The 16145-nt window shown below is 39.9% G+C and overlaps 1 protein-coding gene across 1 annotated transcript in view; it reads left to right on the top strand.

Annotated features, from left to right (window-relative positions):
* LOC137297168 (leucine-rich repeat-containing protein 74B-like) overlaps positions 1-16145 on the top strand; it is a 614612-nt gene that overhangs the window by 41079 nt on the left and 557388 nt on the right. Inside the window, exon 2 of the mRNA XM_067829182.1 lies at positions 5287-5427. Within this exon, the coding sequence (XP_067685283.1) occupies positions 5287-5427 (141 nt within the window). The remainder of the gene's footprint in view (positions 1-5286; positions 5428-16145) is intronic.

Raw genomic sequence — 16145 nt, forward strand, 5'->3', positions numbered from 1 at the left:
ATTTGCTAGCTAGCAAACTAAACTAACTAAACTCAACTAATCACACCCGTGAAGGTCCCAGGGTAGAATATGCCTTCAGCAACCCATACTTGATATAAAAGGCGAGTAAGAGGCAACTAACGTCATTGGGTGGTCAGGCTCACTGACTTGGTTGACACATGCCATCTGTTCCCAGTTGTGCAGATCGATGCTCATGTTGTTGATCACTGGATTGTCTGGTCCAGACTCAATTATTTACAGACTGCCACCATATAGCTGGAATATTACTGAGTGTGGCATAAAACTGAACTCACTCACTCACTCTGAAAAATGCCATTATCAAGCCTCTCATCAAAAACAAAACCATGGACAGTTCACTCTTTAAGAGCTATAGACCAGTCTCAAACCTTAGTTTCTTGTTGAAAGTCATAGAGCAAGCAGTGTCTGAGAGATTAATCGATCACATCTCATCCAACGATGTCCTCGACCCATTCCAGTCAGCATACAGACCATTCCATTTAACTGAGAGCATTCTCCTATGCTTAGTGAATGATCTTAGAATGATCCTGGACAGTGGTAATATGGTGGCATTAGTCCTACTCGACCATAGTGCTGTGTTTGACATGGTTGACCACAAGTGCCTGTTACACACATTGGAACATGAAGTTGGTGTCAAAGGACAAGCACTAAGCTGGTTCTCCTCATATCTGGACCAATGAACACAGGTTGTTAAAATACAGAATCATATATCTGACAAAGTCGAGTTAACATGTGGGGTGCCCCAGGGTTCTGTTCTTGGTCCTATTCTCTTCTTGCTATATGTAAACTCACTTTCCATGATTATTGATTCTCATGACTGTGGGCACTATGCCCATGCCGATGACGATCAAGTAACCAGGATTCTTAATCTGCAATCTCCGGTCACTGATCTACAGATCATAGACAGTTGTGTCTCCGACATAAAGACCTACATGAACACAAGGAAACTCCAACTGAATTGTGACAAAATGGAATTGCTCGTCCTTGGAAATCCCAAACAGCTACAGAATACCTCCATCTGCATGTCACATTACACCTTCCCTGTCATTATGGATCTTGGAGTATACCTTGATGCCTGATTGTCTTTGGAATCGCATGTCAACCATCTTCATAGGGACTGTACATCATCATCAACAAAATCAACTTCAAATTTCAGATTGTGTCCCACAACCTTGGCATGCTTCAAATAGATGTTGAATTCCTTGCTTTCATCATGAGTCTTCACATGCATCACCAGAGGATTGTCCGATAAATAAATATGTGCAAAAGTACACAATAAAATTCTGTCGTGAAGAGCTTCTACATTAATCAAACCCCAACCTCCAGAATTGATTGGCATATATAAACGATTAAGAGAGGAACGAGGGTGGTGTGTTCTTTTATCAGACATGATCCTTCTGGTCAGGCGGTCAAGACTCTGGATGTCTTGTTTTGTCCAATCGGATACTCCAAAGGAATAGGAAAGGACTGGCACAGCAAAAGTATTGGTGGCTTTGACCTTGTTTCGTGCATTTAGCTCTGAGCTCCAGATTTTCTTTAAACAAGATTTATACTCGGCCCAAAGTTTATCTTGAATCTGGGCATTCTGGAGCTTGTCTTGAACTTGCATTCCAAGATAGGTGCATGCCTAATCTTCCACAAGATGCTCAATAACTCCTCCCCCTTGCAACCTGACCGATCCATCATTGGTTACCTTGCCACGTTTCAAATGAAGAGAATTGCATTTGTCGAGTCTAAATGTCATGCCAGTATCATTAGAAAAGGACTTGACAAGGAGAACCTGTTCTTTCAAATTAGTATCTCCTTTGGCAAGGAGCTCGATGTCACCCATGTAGAGGAGATGAGTAAAAGGTGTTGGGGATCTGTGCTGAGGAGGTCTGGGATGGTAACACTCCTCCCTACTGAGCAAAAAAAGTCAAAGGATTTAGAGACAGAGAAAAAAGCAAAGGACTGAAGGAGTCCCCCTGAAATATTCCCCATCTGACTGGAATAGATTCCGAAGTCTGCACCTGCCTTTGCGAGTACTTCTCAAGTTGAGTCGACCAGCAACTCATTAAAGACTTAAGTAAATCAAGTAGTCGCTCAGGTAGGTCAATACACTGAAGAGACTTTAAAATCCATTCATGAGGGACAGAATCATATGCCTTTTTGTAGTCAATCCAGCACATGGAGAGGTTGCGGTGATATGTTTTATCCTCCTCCAAAATCATTTTTGTAACCTTACTAGTCCCACACATGACAAGAGGACAGCTTTGGGGCACAGTTCTATATTTTTCACAGCTGAATAATTCCCACACAAGGGAAATGATTTGGATCTGTCACAAGAACTAATTAATGAACTGTTTAGAAAATATGAGAATGATGTTGGCCTAGATGCTAATTTCGATAATACAAATGATGAAGTATGGAATAAAGAAATTGATGACTTTTTGACCAAAAATGAAAATGAAAACACGAACTGACTCAGTTGCTGTGCAAATTTTTCATGGATGCCAAAAAAGCAATGGGCAACGAGTGTGAGCCATCGTCACTTCGAAGATTTCGATCAAGTTTGGACCGCCATTTGAGGAGATTGAACTATCAAAAATCAATACTACTTGACCCAGAATTTGCTCAGTCTAGGGAGGTGTTTACATGTAAATTAAAGCACTGAAGGTGGAAGGGAAGGGGAACTTACCTAAGCCGCTGAGAACGTGTCACAATACGATATAAACAAACTTTGGGAAGTGGGTCAACTCAGAGAGGGGTCTACGGATGCTATTCTCAACACATTGTGGTGAAATAATACCATGTATTTTGGCTTAAGATCTGTCCATCCACATAGAAATATTCTCTGGGGAGACATCTCTCTTCGTGTTGACAGTGAGGGTGAGGAGTATCTTTAGTACTGCGTGAGACAAAGCAAGACTTGCACTGGTGCAACATATGTCATATTTGGGATTTCACTTCCGCAGTAAAAATTACAAATTCTAGTACTTTTTTGGTTGAGTCCCATCCGGGATTCGAACCCGCACCCTCAGAGTCAGGCACCTAATCGCCAGCACACAAAGTCAGCCGTCTGACCTGCTCAGCCACCGCAACTTCCACTTCACTTATGTGTATATTTTTACAATATTGATAAATGTCCTTAGATTTTAACTAGTTTTTCATTATCACCCCCTGCCTTGATAACTCATAATATCAGTGTATGAAATAGTGTCAGTCTGGCGGCCCCGCTGCTTGCTAGTTACATGATGGGCTTACAACCCAGCCCTGTGGACCAATACATTTTCTAAGGATTTATATTTGAACATGTTATTGACTACGGGAAATATTTAAAACATAATTACAATTCTGGTACAGTCCGTTTAAGTCTGAAATGGACTGGTGAATTGCAAATTTTATCATTGTACAAAATTGCCACACAAACATAAACAGTACCTGTTTATCATTTACTAATACGCAACAGCTTTCGATATTTGAAAATTCAGAAAAACTCCAGGAAAAAAGTTGTTTAAGAATCTATTATCAACAAAAACGCAAAAGTTGTTATCTCTCACGGCGGAGTGAAACCGCAGAAATGGAACAGCCACTATCTCGTCCATCCTCGATAGCTCGAGGGTATACATTCCGATATGTCTCCACTACACCCTGGATGCATCTACAGCTCGGTCCGAAAATTTTATCACCTCCCTTTACTGGCTCGCATCCTCACAATCAGCATATCAGCTTAGCCGCCGTTACAACTATACTTGCCAGTGTCAATAAGGACAGCGTTTGCAACTGCGAAGGTTTACTCACCGTGCGACTCAGATTTAAGAGAAATCATACATACACACTGACAGGTCCGAAACTTAAAAAAAATATATATATGCAAGAACTCCTTCTGCCTCTTTCAGAGAACCTCTGCATGGTTTGTTTTGCCAAGTTTAATCGGTTAGATAATTTAAAAAGGGAAAGTGTGTTGTCTTTGGCTCGCTCAAGTTCCCGGTGTATACACCTGATTGGATAAAAAGTCAGCCAAGGGAGGTAATAAATTTATTGGGCTTAGCCATAAATGCCTCCAGGGTATAGTGGAGACTTATCAGAACGTATGCCCTGGAGATATCGAGGATGTATCTCGTCGTGCACGAGATACACATACCTGATGAAAACTGAAGTTGAATGTTGACATTCACTGGCTCCCCTATGCAAGCATATTCTGCTGTTTATTTTGTTGACAGTTACATACACAGATTCCTTCATACAAATGCATAAAATTGGTACTTTACAATGTGATTAGGTTGTCTGAGAAAACATCCACTTGCAAAGTTTGAGATCGAATGGATCATTGGATGAAGAGTTATTTACAAAAAAAACGGGTCCACATGAATTTCATGTCAAACGGTAAATAAGTCAACAGTGACCACCCATTTGTGATTTTGCTTCATGATTTGCCTTTGCACATGTTTATGTTTACCCCACTACCAATAATTCATTCATTACATTATTTTAACACCTTATCTCGGTTTTCTATTTTTTTAATTGCAGGGCTGGTTTCATATTAACAGAGCCAGCAACATTTTTCAGTTATCAACCCTGTCAACCTCCTGTTTTTTTTTAGAAGTTTATACACATTGATAATATGATCGAAAAGTTTGTGTTGTGGGTTTCTCTGTGTATGAGTAAAAATCATATCCTAGTGACATCTCAATAAACATTGTGTTGAGTATTAATGCATGAGTATGAATAACTGTGAGCATAAGAAAAGATCAAATATTTGTCAATTTGATAATAAAACAGTGAAAATTGAGGGTACATAAGAAACTATTTACTGTACTTGTTCTTAGCAGATACCATTTTTCTCATTGTACCTGTGTGGGCTGTTGTTTGTAAAAAGTGTGGTGGCATGTGGTCCTGAGTATAGAGCTCAGGCTAAGAGTCAAAGTTAAACAATGTGGAGGGAGGACCATGTCTCACAGCTTACCACTTGAGAGTTTCTATGACTTAGGTCCTACCCCACAACAAAACAGATGTGATACGTGTGGTTTCCCACTATTCAAGTGAATTTGTTAAAAATTACCTCTCTTCACTCAGCAGAAAAGTGTGTACCCAGTGAAAGAAGTTGTGAGACTCTTAAATTTCTGGTCCCTAACAGTCAGCTTGGGTAATAATTATGAGATTAACAAAATTGTAGCACTTTGAGCATGCACATGGAGTCAAGCACTCCACAAATACACTGTATTATTATTAAGAACTCGTAATGCAGCCTCCTTTCTGTATTTTCATTTCGACTTTTTTAACATTCAGAGCAACCACAAGAGACATCAGGGCCCCTGGAACAGAGTGTCTCAGAGGGAACTCGTCATCATTCATTCGAGAACTGGGTGGATGGCTCACCCCATGATTCTGATGAATATGATACAGATGTTGAAGAAGAAAAGAAACCAGGTGAATGAGACATGCTGCTATTTTTGGACCATACAAGGGCCAACCTTTGGCATCATTGGTGTCATGCTTAGATTATCAGGTGATGCATGATGACAAGATTGTGTCCTGTTTAATGCGAACAAGCATCAACATACAGACACACCTTTAATAGGGAACAATTGAATTCTTGTACTGACAATATCCCAGTCTAAAACCATTTCGACCCGTGAAGGTCCGGGGTAGAATAGGCCTTCAGCAACTCATGTTTGCCATAGAAGGCGACTATGGTTGTCATAAGAGGCAACTAACAGGATGAGGTGGTCAGACTGGCTGACATGGTTGACATGTATCATCAGTTCCCAGTTGCGCAGATCGATGCTCATGTTGTTGATCACTGTATTGCCTGGTCCAGACTCAATTATTTACAGACCACTGCCATATAGCTGGAATATTGCACAGTGCAGCATAAAACTAAACTCATTTACTCACTAAAAACATTTCAAAATTGGGTCTCCCTTGATGCAGTCTTGAGATAAGATAGGTGAGATAAGATAATTTCTTTGTTATCTCAAGAGAAATTCCTTTTTCATCTTACATAGTTCTCCAAACTATGTCATAAATGTTCTTGCTTAATTATTGTTGCCAGTTTCGTGTGGGTATCACAGAGACATAAAAAAATGAAAGAGATTAATTTTTTCCTAAATAAACTAAGCCATTAGGTAGTGTTCCTAAACAGTGACATGGTTATTTCCCTTAGCCGTGTTTGCAGTGCTTGGCCTTTTCTAAAGATTAATGGTTTAATATGAATAAAACCCATAATCAGGCAAGAACAGGAAATTCTCTACAGATTCTTCCATTAATAATAATAACTCTGCCTTCCTAGTTCGGCAGTAAATTGGAGTCTAAGTCAAAATCTAAGGCAAGCTCAAACTCAACTTCTAGCCATGTCAATTTGTCATCCATTACAGATTCAATCGTCAATGTGGCACTCTTGGTATAGTGGCTGGAAAACTAATAAACCATGGCTCCTCCTTAAATAGACGACACATATATTTTATGATTGAACTTTCTGAGGATTTAAAAGGATTTGTGACTTTTGTGCATTTTGTTTCATGTGTATCCAGCATTCCTAAAGTTGACTTTGACACAGTTTGGTCAATGTTTTATCCTGCACTGTACTTCTTAGCAAGAACACTGTTACAGTGTTAGGGAAACCCAGACTTGGTAATACAGGCCATGACTGTTTTCTGGAGAGGTGTTTTTATTGACTTAGGTAGTTTTCCCTTGTTATAAGTCAGAGAATTCTGTCTTGTTAACTTCTTATACTTTCAAGACCTGTTAATTCTTGTTGAATTCCCATTGCTTTTATGTTACTTTGGCCAAAATAATGATTTCACACAAATACAACTTGATTAAATTTTCATCTGCACCACCAGAAAAATGCATTCATTTAAGCACTTATGTGCAAGCAATATATGTTCCCTTCAGATGAAAAGACACAAACACCATTTGGTGTGCCTTTCATCTGTCTGGCAGTGTCTTGCATTACCAATTCCTGCCTGGCTGAATGCTTGCTCAGGGAAGGTGCCATAAGTATTCAAACAGGTCTTGCTTTGTCCCTATAATATTCCTTGTTCACATGTCATATAGCTTCAGGTGCTCTGGCAATCAAGTATTTGCACTACACTAGCCTACTTTTGATTTGTACCCAGTATATTTTTTTCATGTTTTTCATTCCCAGAACTACTTATGATTATAGACTTTACCTCACTAGTATCGTACAGTACAGGTAGCTACATAATACACATGAGCAGTATTTCCTTCACAACATTGTCATGTATCATGCTGTTCACAAATGCATGAAATGGTCAAGCTAAGTATGAAAGGGAAGTGTTAAATATTTACCTCAGTAGTACAATAGAGTACAAGTTGCTTCATAGTACCCAAGCACCATGTTTCCTTGATCACTTCTTTGAAGTTTGAGCAATAAGAAAGGATGACAATATATGGATGAACTTCTTTATTGACATGAGAGCAACATTTCGGAGGAGGTTCTAACACCATTATCAAGCAAGTGATGAACAGCATAAGGATAGAGGAGCATATATACAAGTTGCAGGAGATGTTTGTACAGTACTGTAGGGAAATAGGTAGCCAGACACTGTAACAAGGTAAGGATTTTGTTAAAAGTATTAAAAAATAACCTTGCAAAATACACAAGGGGATGTTGAAGCCTGAAGCGACGAATATCAGTGATGAGGACCTTTAATGAGTCGATAGTATGCTGGCGGTATGTAATAGCCTTGGTCATGTTTGATTGATGGCTAGTTTTAATTGTATACACCCACTACAAAGTATTTGGGGTATATAAAGTCATTCCGTCCTTCTGTCTGTCCTTCCATCTGCCCTTCCATCCCGAAACTTTGTCCGGAGCATATCTCATGTATGTACCCATAGATGTGCCTTTTGCTATTTTTAAGGGGATATTTTAAAGTGCTGTTTCCATGGAATCATGATATAGTTCAAATGTGTTTGATGGTTTTGTCCGGAGCATATATTTTAAAGTAGTATTGACAATGATGGAACAACCTCAGGTCCTCCCAGAGCCTTAATTTGAAAAGGGCCTTAATCAGATTCCTCCATACTACTATGCATGAGATAGCATTTGACATCCTTCACGGTGTTCTGTCTCTTCAAGGGTTGTGCGACCTGAATGAGGTGGGCATATGTACATCACAAATCATGACATTCCTCCTGAAGTGGCAGCCATGCAGCCCGATTGGTGGAAGATACTTTAGCAACACCCTTCGTGATGTCCTGCACAGATAAATGTGAAACAACAGAATCTTCAGTTCTCTCAACAAAGGAGCAAACCTGGCATACTTTGGCATTGTGAAGACTGGTGAGATGTTTGCAGAGCCTCCTAAGTGGCGCATTGAAGCTTGATAGCGACTGACACCTGAAAGAAATGTAGACACCTTTGGGCTGGCGGAAAATTCTCCACGACAAAGCTTCTCAAACGCCTGGACACAAGGCTACTAGGTGTCCATATGCAGGGTCTGTGTTGGGACTGTATAATGTAAGGAGAAAAATGTTTGACACCCATGGCAATGGACAGGGCTTCAGTTTCACATGGTAACCACATGATCTGGAGACGTCTGAGTTTGGCGCTGAAAAAGCCAGTTAGCTGTGGTTTTTGGTTGCGAGTGACATATACGGTTGCTCCAATACCATGTCGTTTCACTGTTCCATCTGTGACAATCCACAGTTGATCCTCTGGTCTTGGCAGGGTAATGGTCCTAGCATTGGCTAGGCATGATCAAATGCTGATATGAGAGGGTCAGTCCACTGTATGGTATCTGGAGATGACTGGCTGGCTTGAACACTATCTAGAGGGGAGATGAGTGAAGCACAGAGAGGAACTACCCTTGCAAGGACTTTGTATGCCCTGATGAAGGAATGCAAACCGCTCACCTTTGTTGGGCAAGCACAGGAGGAGAGAGTGGCTATATGGATTTGCTTTGATGGTGCCCTCTTCTGATATCCATCCTAAGATGGTCACTGTTTTTGGTTCAGTAAGAGTTGTATGTGCTGCAATTGTTTTGTTGGAGAGCATCTATTAAGCGTTGCCATGTGTGAAGAAGGTCCTCAAGGTTATCTGCAATACAGTACAAGTTGCCAGCGAGTTTTGCTACAACACCCTCCTCTAGCAGATCACCTACGACATGACACATGAGTGCTTCTAAGGCAGTGTCAGAGCCAGGCGTACCTATCGCACACCTGGCATGAACCCTGACTCCTTTGAAGGGAGTGACGACTCCGCAGTAGTTGAGAGACTCCCTTACCAAAGGAATCTGATGAAAAGCCAACGTCAGATCTCTGGTAATTATGTACTTCCATGAAGCAATCAATCTCAAAGTTGAGTGAACATCAGGCATGAGATATGGCTGCGGTTTACTGTAGCAACCAACATCAGCATATGCAGTGAAAAGGCGAAAGCCTCCTTTGGATTTCTTGAGGAGGAAGGAAGGGTTTAGGTATTCAACTGTGATCCCTACATCCTCTGGCTTCACAGAAATTCCCAGGCTCTTTAGACTGTCAAATTTCTCTTGAAGTTCTACTAGCTTGTCGCTGGTATACTTAGGACACCGACCCTTGTGGGGGTTGGACGGGACTGATATTGAAGGAGCTTTGAAGGAGCCTGACACACTGTTGTAGCCCCTGATAGTGGGATCAAACACATTGTCATCAAAAAAGATCTAAACTGTTCTTTGATTTCTGAAGGACAGGTGTTGTCAGTGTCCAGGTGCACAGCAGTAGACAAGATGGTTGAAGGGTTACTTACGCTCCATTGAACTGTTGTTCATGATGGTGATTTCTTGGACATAACGCTTGAATCCAGGGGGCTGGTTATGGAGATGGTGAGTATTAGACAAATGTGCTCATGTCGTTTGATCATGGGATTGTCTGTCATGTTTGGTATTCGTACCTTTCCTGCCACACTTGTCACCATTGCAGAGCTGAGCATTTCTTGCCGAGGCCTCTTCTGGGTTCGATGGCAAAGGCAGAGTTGATTTGACTCTGGGAGAGTAACTTCGATAAACTCTCCAGACCAAATGGTTGTAATCTTGCTGGGGGAATGGACATGTGTTCTTCTAATCCTGTGTTGGGAAGGTGACTCACTTGATGAACTGTACAGGTGAGTAGTACCATCACCCAGTATGACCAGATGTTTGGCTGGATGAACAGTCACGTCATTCAGCTCAATGAACAGGATCTTGCGAGAATATCAACGTGCAAAACCTCCACAACTAAGATTTCAAATCGAAATTACCATCTCGAACAACTGAGAAGCGTGTTGTGGGAGATGCCATCTGCTTGGCATGCTGACTGGGATGTACCTTATCTTGACTCCTAGGTATTTTGCGGTTGACAAACGAATCATATTACCTGTGACACCACAGTCGATAGTTATTTTGGCCACCCGGTGACCGTAAAAAGCAGTCATTGATGGAGAACTTCCGACCTATATCCACATTAAGGCAGCCTGAGGTGCAGGTCCGACAACACACTGCAACTCCGCATCATCAAGTTCTTCAGAGATGTCACTGTCTGAATAATCTGGGATGTCAGCAATTCTCTGGGCTTTCGTCATATACCATTTGTCATGGTCTGGCAAAAATGAACATTGACTCCAGTGTTGGTTCTCCCTGCTTGTTTGCAGAAAGGACAAACTTCGGGTGGAGGGGATACTCTTGGCTTGAAACGATATAATTGTTATTAAGTTGACCTAGAGTCAAACCAATAGGCAGCAGAAGTAGATCGGTAGATCCTTACCGTAGCTCTGTTTGAACAGATGCAACAGATGTGATGCAGTTTTCCAAGGATGGGGACATTTCCTCGTCTTCTTCAACGACGTCACTGTGGTGGGTAATTCCTCCATTACGAACAAATAGATTGTCCTTGACAAAGGCATTTAGAGGGACAGTTCTTGTCTTCTTTCCCCATACGGTGCTATCAACGAGAAACGGGGACAAAGTTTTGGTCAAGAGACAATGTGTAGGCACCACTGCTTGGGGGCTCGATGGGTGTGAGCCATTTTATTAAAAACTCACCCTACGGGAGATGTAAATATCACACAGTGTCAAATATTAGGATATTGTCAAGTGACTGGAAACTGAATGATACCCGCACGTGGGTTGTGTCCGTCATGAAACTCTTCTAGTTTGGCTGATTGTTCACTTATGTGTGAAATGTGGATTATACAGACTTGTTGATAAGTAGAGCACATGGACATGAGTATGTTGTAAGCACTGCCACCACACCAGTAAGGCCACAACAACCAGAGACGACAACACAGCTTCTTCGCAAACAGCAGTTTTATTTGACACTGGAAGTGGGGAGTACAGTCTGGGTAGCTATACTGTATGACGCACAGCTAATCATAGTGACACTGGCGTAAGCTGACACGGTCCAATAATGTTTTCTGTTTTGTTGCGATGGGATGTTGCTGGCGGTGGCAATTTAATGGATTTCATTTTGATGGCTTCAATGAGTCTTTTGCCCACAAGTTTGGTGACATTGTGGATGTCATCCACCACTCTTGGCAAGTGTGCGACCCTTTCCATGTTCCTGTTTTGGGGATCTATTTAATCCTAGGAGTGCTGGTGTGAGAACAGGTGTTTAGCAAAGGTGCGATTGAATCTCTCAACGATGGCTTGGCTGTGGTAAGCTCCCAATACACCTTGTCTCACCTGGACGTTGTGCTTGGTCAGCAGCTGCAACACGGCTTCCAGCAGTTCGTGTCTAGAATTGACTTGCAAGACGGCAGGCCAGGTCAAGAGACTGCATTTGTAGGTGCGTTGTAAGGTTTTGGCTACTTCATTCAAATCTTTGGTCGTCAGCATTTTGGCTTCCTTGTAGTGACTGGCATCATTGACAATGATCAGGTGAACTTGTAGGTTTTGCACCACACCCTGTGGTGCGTGATGTCAAATGTCAAATTTTCGTAACAGGATGTACTGAGACAGTTTCAGGTAGACTTGCCAAATGGCTTGTTTTTTGAGCCAGGCTTTGGCTTTCTCATCTGAGACAATCACGGCTTTGGCAATCTTTCCCACCCCAGGTTTCTTTTTTAATTTCCTCCTACATTTCCTTGGTGCGTATTTCCATCAGCAGGGAATCTTTGTCGGTGTACATGTAGAGCCTCAAACCTGTCACCAGACTGCTTTTTCATCTCATTGTAGAAGAAATCATATATCTGGTGTTCAAATAAGTCAAGGAAGCTCATCCCCACGTAAATGGACTGGTTGAATTTGATGTGGCTTTGTTCATATGCAATGCAACCATGGCGTCTTGGAAATGGCGTACAGCCTTGACACAGGTTCATGTATAAGTGCTATTTGTTGTTTTATTTCAAAATGAGGCCATTTACTCAGGTAACAGAACTAACTTGTTTGGCTCTGAAAAGGAATCAACACAAAATCGCAAAAGAACTCCAAGAAAAGCACATTGCACCTAGTGGCTCACATTTCACTGGAATTTGGGAGAGATCAGTAAGAAAGATTCTCTGTTCCTTCATGCAAGAGCGAACTATTCATTTGGATGATGAAGGAGACTACAAACTCTGTTTTGTGAGATCAAAGCAATTCGCAACAATCACCCAATTTTAGAATTATCATCAGATCCTATTAACTTGACCCCCCTTAACTCCAAAACACCTCCTGCTGCTTAGACCTGGTGAAAGCTTTCCACGGGCGAGTACATTCAACCAGTGCATTAGCTGTGCATGCTGTTGGAAAATGGCTGAAGTCAAGATTATCTCTCCTGCTCTTCAGTGAAGTTGATGTGGTGAACTTTAATGATTATTGTTTATCTCCATTTCAAGACCGAAGTTGTAAGATGAACTGATATAGACTTCAAAATCTTAAAGAAGTTATTTATTTTATGTTATCTATTGCTTTGCATACAGAATGGTTTTCTTTTACACATTTAATAAAATTCAGCAGATTATATAAGTTTGTGTAAAGTTTGTGGTTTATGATTTTAAAATGAAACTCCAACTACTTTGGTTCGTTGGTTATCATGTATAATTGTTTCCATCTGGGTAATGACACAGTTAAGGGGCTGTGGTATTGTATGACCAGAAATTATTGACAATTTAAAGATTGTAAATGTTTAATTTTTTACTCAGGTATTAAATGTGAATATTAGCAGAAAATAAAAGACAGGTGAACAGTTTTTTTGTCAAGTCACCATGGGCACAATCAAAGAAGTTAGAAAGTCATGGTCCATGCTGCCCCATTATCGGACAACCTCCTCTTTATTTCAGCAATATTTGTCTTATTGACACTTTCCTTCATAAGTCCCCAAACATTTTCTACTGGATTCTGGTCAGGGCTGTAGCTTGGCCAATCTAATAATGTCATATTTTTGGTCCAAAACCAGGCCTGTGAATACTTTGAACGATGTTTTTTGTTGTTGTCCTGCTGGAAAATCAAAAAATTTCCATAGAACACATGAGGAGATGGAAGTAAATGTCCCTTGAGAATATCTCTGTACCATTCACTGTTCATATTCCCCTCAAGGCGTTTGCCCCTAATGCAAATATGCCAACCCACACGTTAAATTTCAGACTGTACTTTGGGCATGAAAGTTTTTTTAGTATTTTTTGTCCCGAATTTCAGTCTATTGGGAAACAGCCACACAGTACCTTCATCTGCAAAAATCACACTGTCCTAGTTAAAATTTCTATGCTGTAAGCACCAGGTCAACCTTCACTCCTTTTGTTTACGTTTCATGATCAGTGATGGAATTCTTCAGCTTTCTGCTAATCCACTGCATGCAGCTCAGGTCTTATTGTCTCCTTACAGACAGCCACAGTTCCTCCATCAATCATATCCCGCCCCAAGTTTTCCAAACTCCTTTGTTTTTAGAAATAAGAATACCTAGCAGCCTCCTATCACTGACAGTCAATTTTCTGGGCCTACCTGTGCCTCAATAATTTCAGACAGGCGCTTCGGGCCAGTATTCATAAAAACTTAACAACCCAAGATATTTTCTGCTGACCCAGTTTAAAATAATGACATATACCCAGAGGGTGACCAGTATCATGGTTCTAATTCACCCAGACAAACTTCTACTTGCCTCGGGGCAAGTGTTAATTTCTATCACTGTAAACAGTTGACAAAGGGATGCCTGTTCTACTTGGAATCACTTTAGCTGATCTGATATCCTTGTTATGATACTCTAAAATCAACTTCCTCTTCTCTAAATCATCTATGCTGAGGATCACTGAAAATGTCTGCTAGCAAGTAAACAAAGCTGATTATTCTTCACAAACAAATGAAAAATTCTTAACAGAGTTGTCTCTCTTGCATGAAACCAAGCTTTTGTTTATACTAGAAATCCAGTGAAACACATTCCTAAAATTCTCAGTAATTTCTGGTCATTCTATATGGCCAAAGTTATGAGTTGGAATTGTTTTTCTGTCAAAACATCATTTTTGTGCGGAAGTAACTGGTATACATTTTGGGATGCTTAACTCTTACCTGGGGCCAAGGGAAGTAATTTTGGCACATGGACTGGCATTGTCAGCACATGGTCAGCTGGACTCCATGGTGTTAGGTGTGAGGAACTGGAGTGTTGGCTCGATGTGTTTCAGGATTTTAGGACCTACATTATATATATATATTAATGTTAATCATTCAAGGATTTGAATAAATTATTCATTAAAGAATAAAAGTCAGGTCAACTCTATTGAAGGTATTTGCATTTTTTGTTAAAGTGCATGAAAGAATTTGGAGACTACAACTCTTATTTGATAATTCTTCTGCCTTTTCTTTCACGTTTGTAGAATTTAGGTTATTCCTGATAAGGGCCATATACATGAAACATTGAATAAATAAATTCATTTATTATTGTATTTAACCCCCTATTTCTGTCTTTAGTATCATGTGTTGTATTTAAAACTGCAAATTCAAAGTTATTATTAAACAAGATAGCTGTCCTCTTGCAATGCTTGTTTAAATGCTAATATAACATTCCTTGTAGCCCTATTGCCCTTATAGTTTGAAGCAATTGTTCCTGATCTCTGGTAAAATAGAATTCCTGTCAACAGAATATTTGCGCTTTGTTTTTCCTTGCAAATCTCTTTTTTTTCTTTTTTTTTTCTCTTAAGTCCCTAGTTTAATCCCATACAGTTCATAGATAAAATCTTGAACTTTTTTTTACCTTCTATTTCACTATATTGTATGTATCATGTCTTCAGTAAGAAGTAAAGATCTCCAGACATGTTACTGCAGAATGCGTATCTTCAAACCTGTACATAATATTTTTGCTGATATTTTTATGTGTTCCATTTGAGAACTATATCAAACTATTTATCAAACTGTCACAAAATTTAGACCTAAATGAGTACCAGTAATTTGTTTACTACATACTCTCCATTCCCTTTTTAACTTAGTGCCAACTGCACGAGAATTTCATAAATGAAATAAAATTTAAGATATGTACGTCCATAATTCACCTAACAAAAAAAACTGCTTAGTATTTAGTGAAATACCTTTTGTTTACATATCCTCCATTTTCCTTCTTGATATGATCTACAAAGTCACATGATCACTAAAGTCAATTCCATGAGTGATATCATATCTAACAAATATACATACATGTATATGATTCCTATGCCATATGAAATGAAAAATACTTCAGTTTGTCAACACCGTAATATACGTAATATATGGGATTACACTTTTTTAGTAAAGTACAGTGTAAAACTGAACTCACTCTCTCACCAGTTAAGTACAAATTCTAGTCTTTAAACCATACACATAGATAATACAGTCGTCCTATGAAGATATACATTTGCTTCTATCTTCATGCCGTGTACATGGATAATGCAGTCATACTTTTGAAAGCCCTACATATACTGGACAAAATAAGTTAGGTATATTGGTATTTTTATGACTGATATTTTATCACTGTGTCAATGAATAAGTACATCATTATTCAAAATTTCAAAATTTATATATATCCCGAACAATTTTTGTCCAGTATATTTTTCCTTCCAGTTAAAGAAACTGGGTTGCATATAGGCATTCTAGGTTCCTAACTGGTATCTAAGTTACTTCTAATATCAAATATCCTTTGTAATCCTTCATGTGATTAAAAGTTCATACTCGTTAGGGTCAAGCAAATCCTTAACATAGTGTAATCCTCCATTGTACCAATACAAATAG

Source organism: Haliotis asinina, chromosome 9, assembly GCF_037392515.1.
Source record: "Haliotis asinina isolate JCU_RB_2024 chromosome 9, JCU_Hal_asi_v2, whole genome shotgun sequence".
NCBI classification, from domain to species: Eukaryota; Metazoa; Mollusca; class Gastropoda; order Lepetellida; family Haliotidae; genus Haliotis; species Haliotis asinina.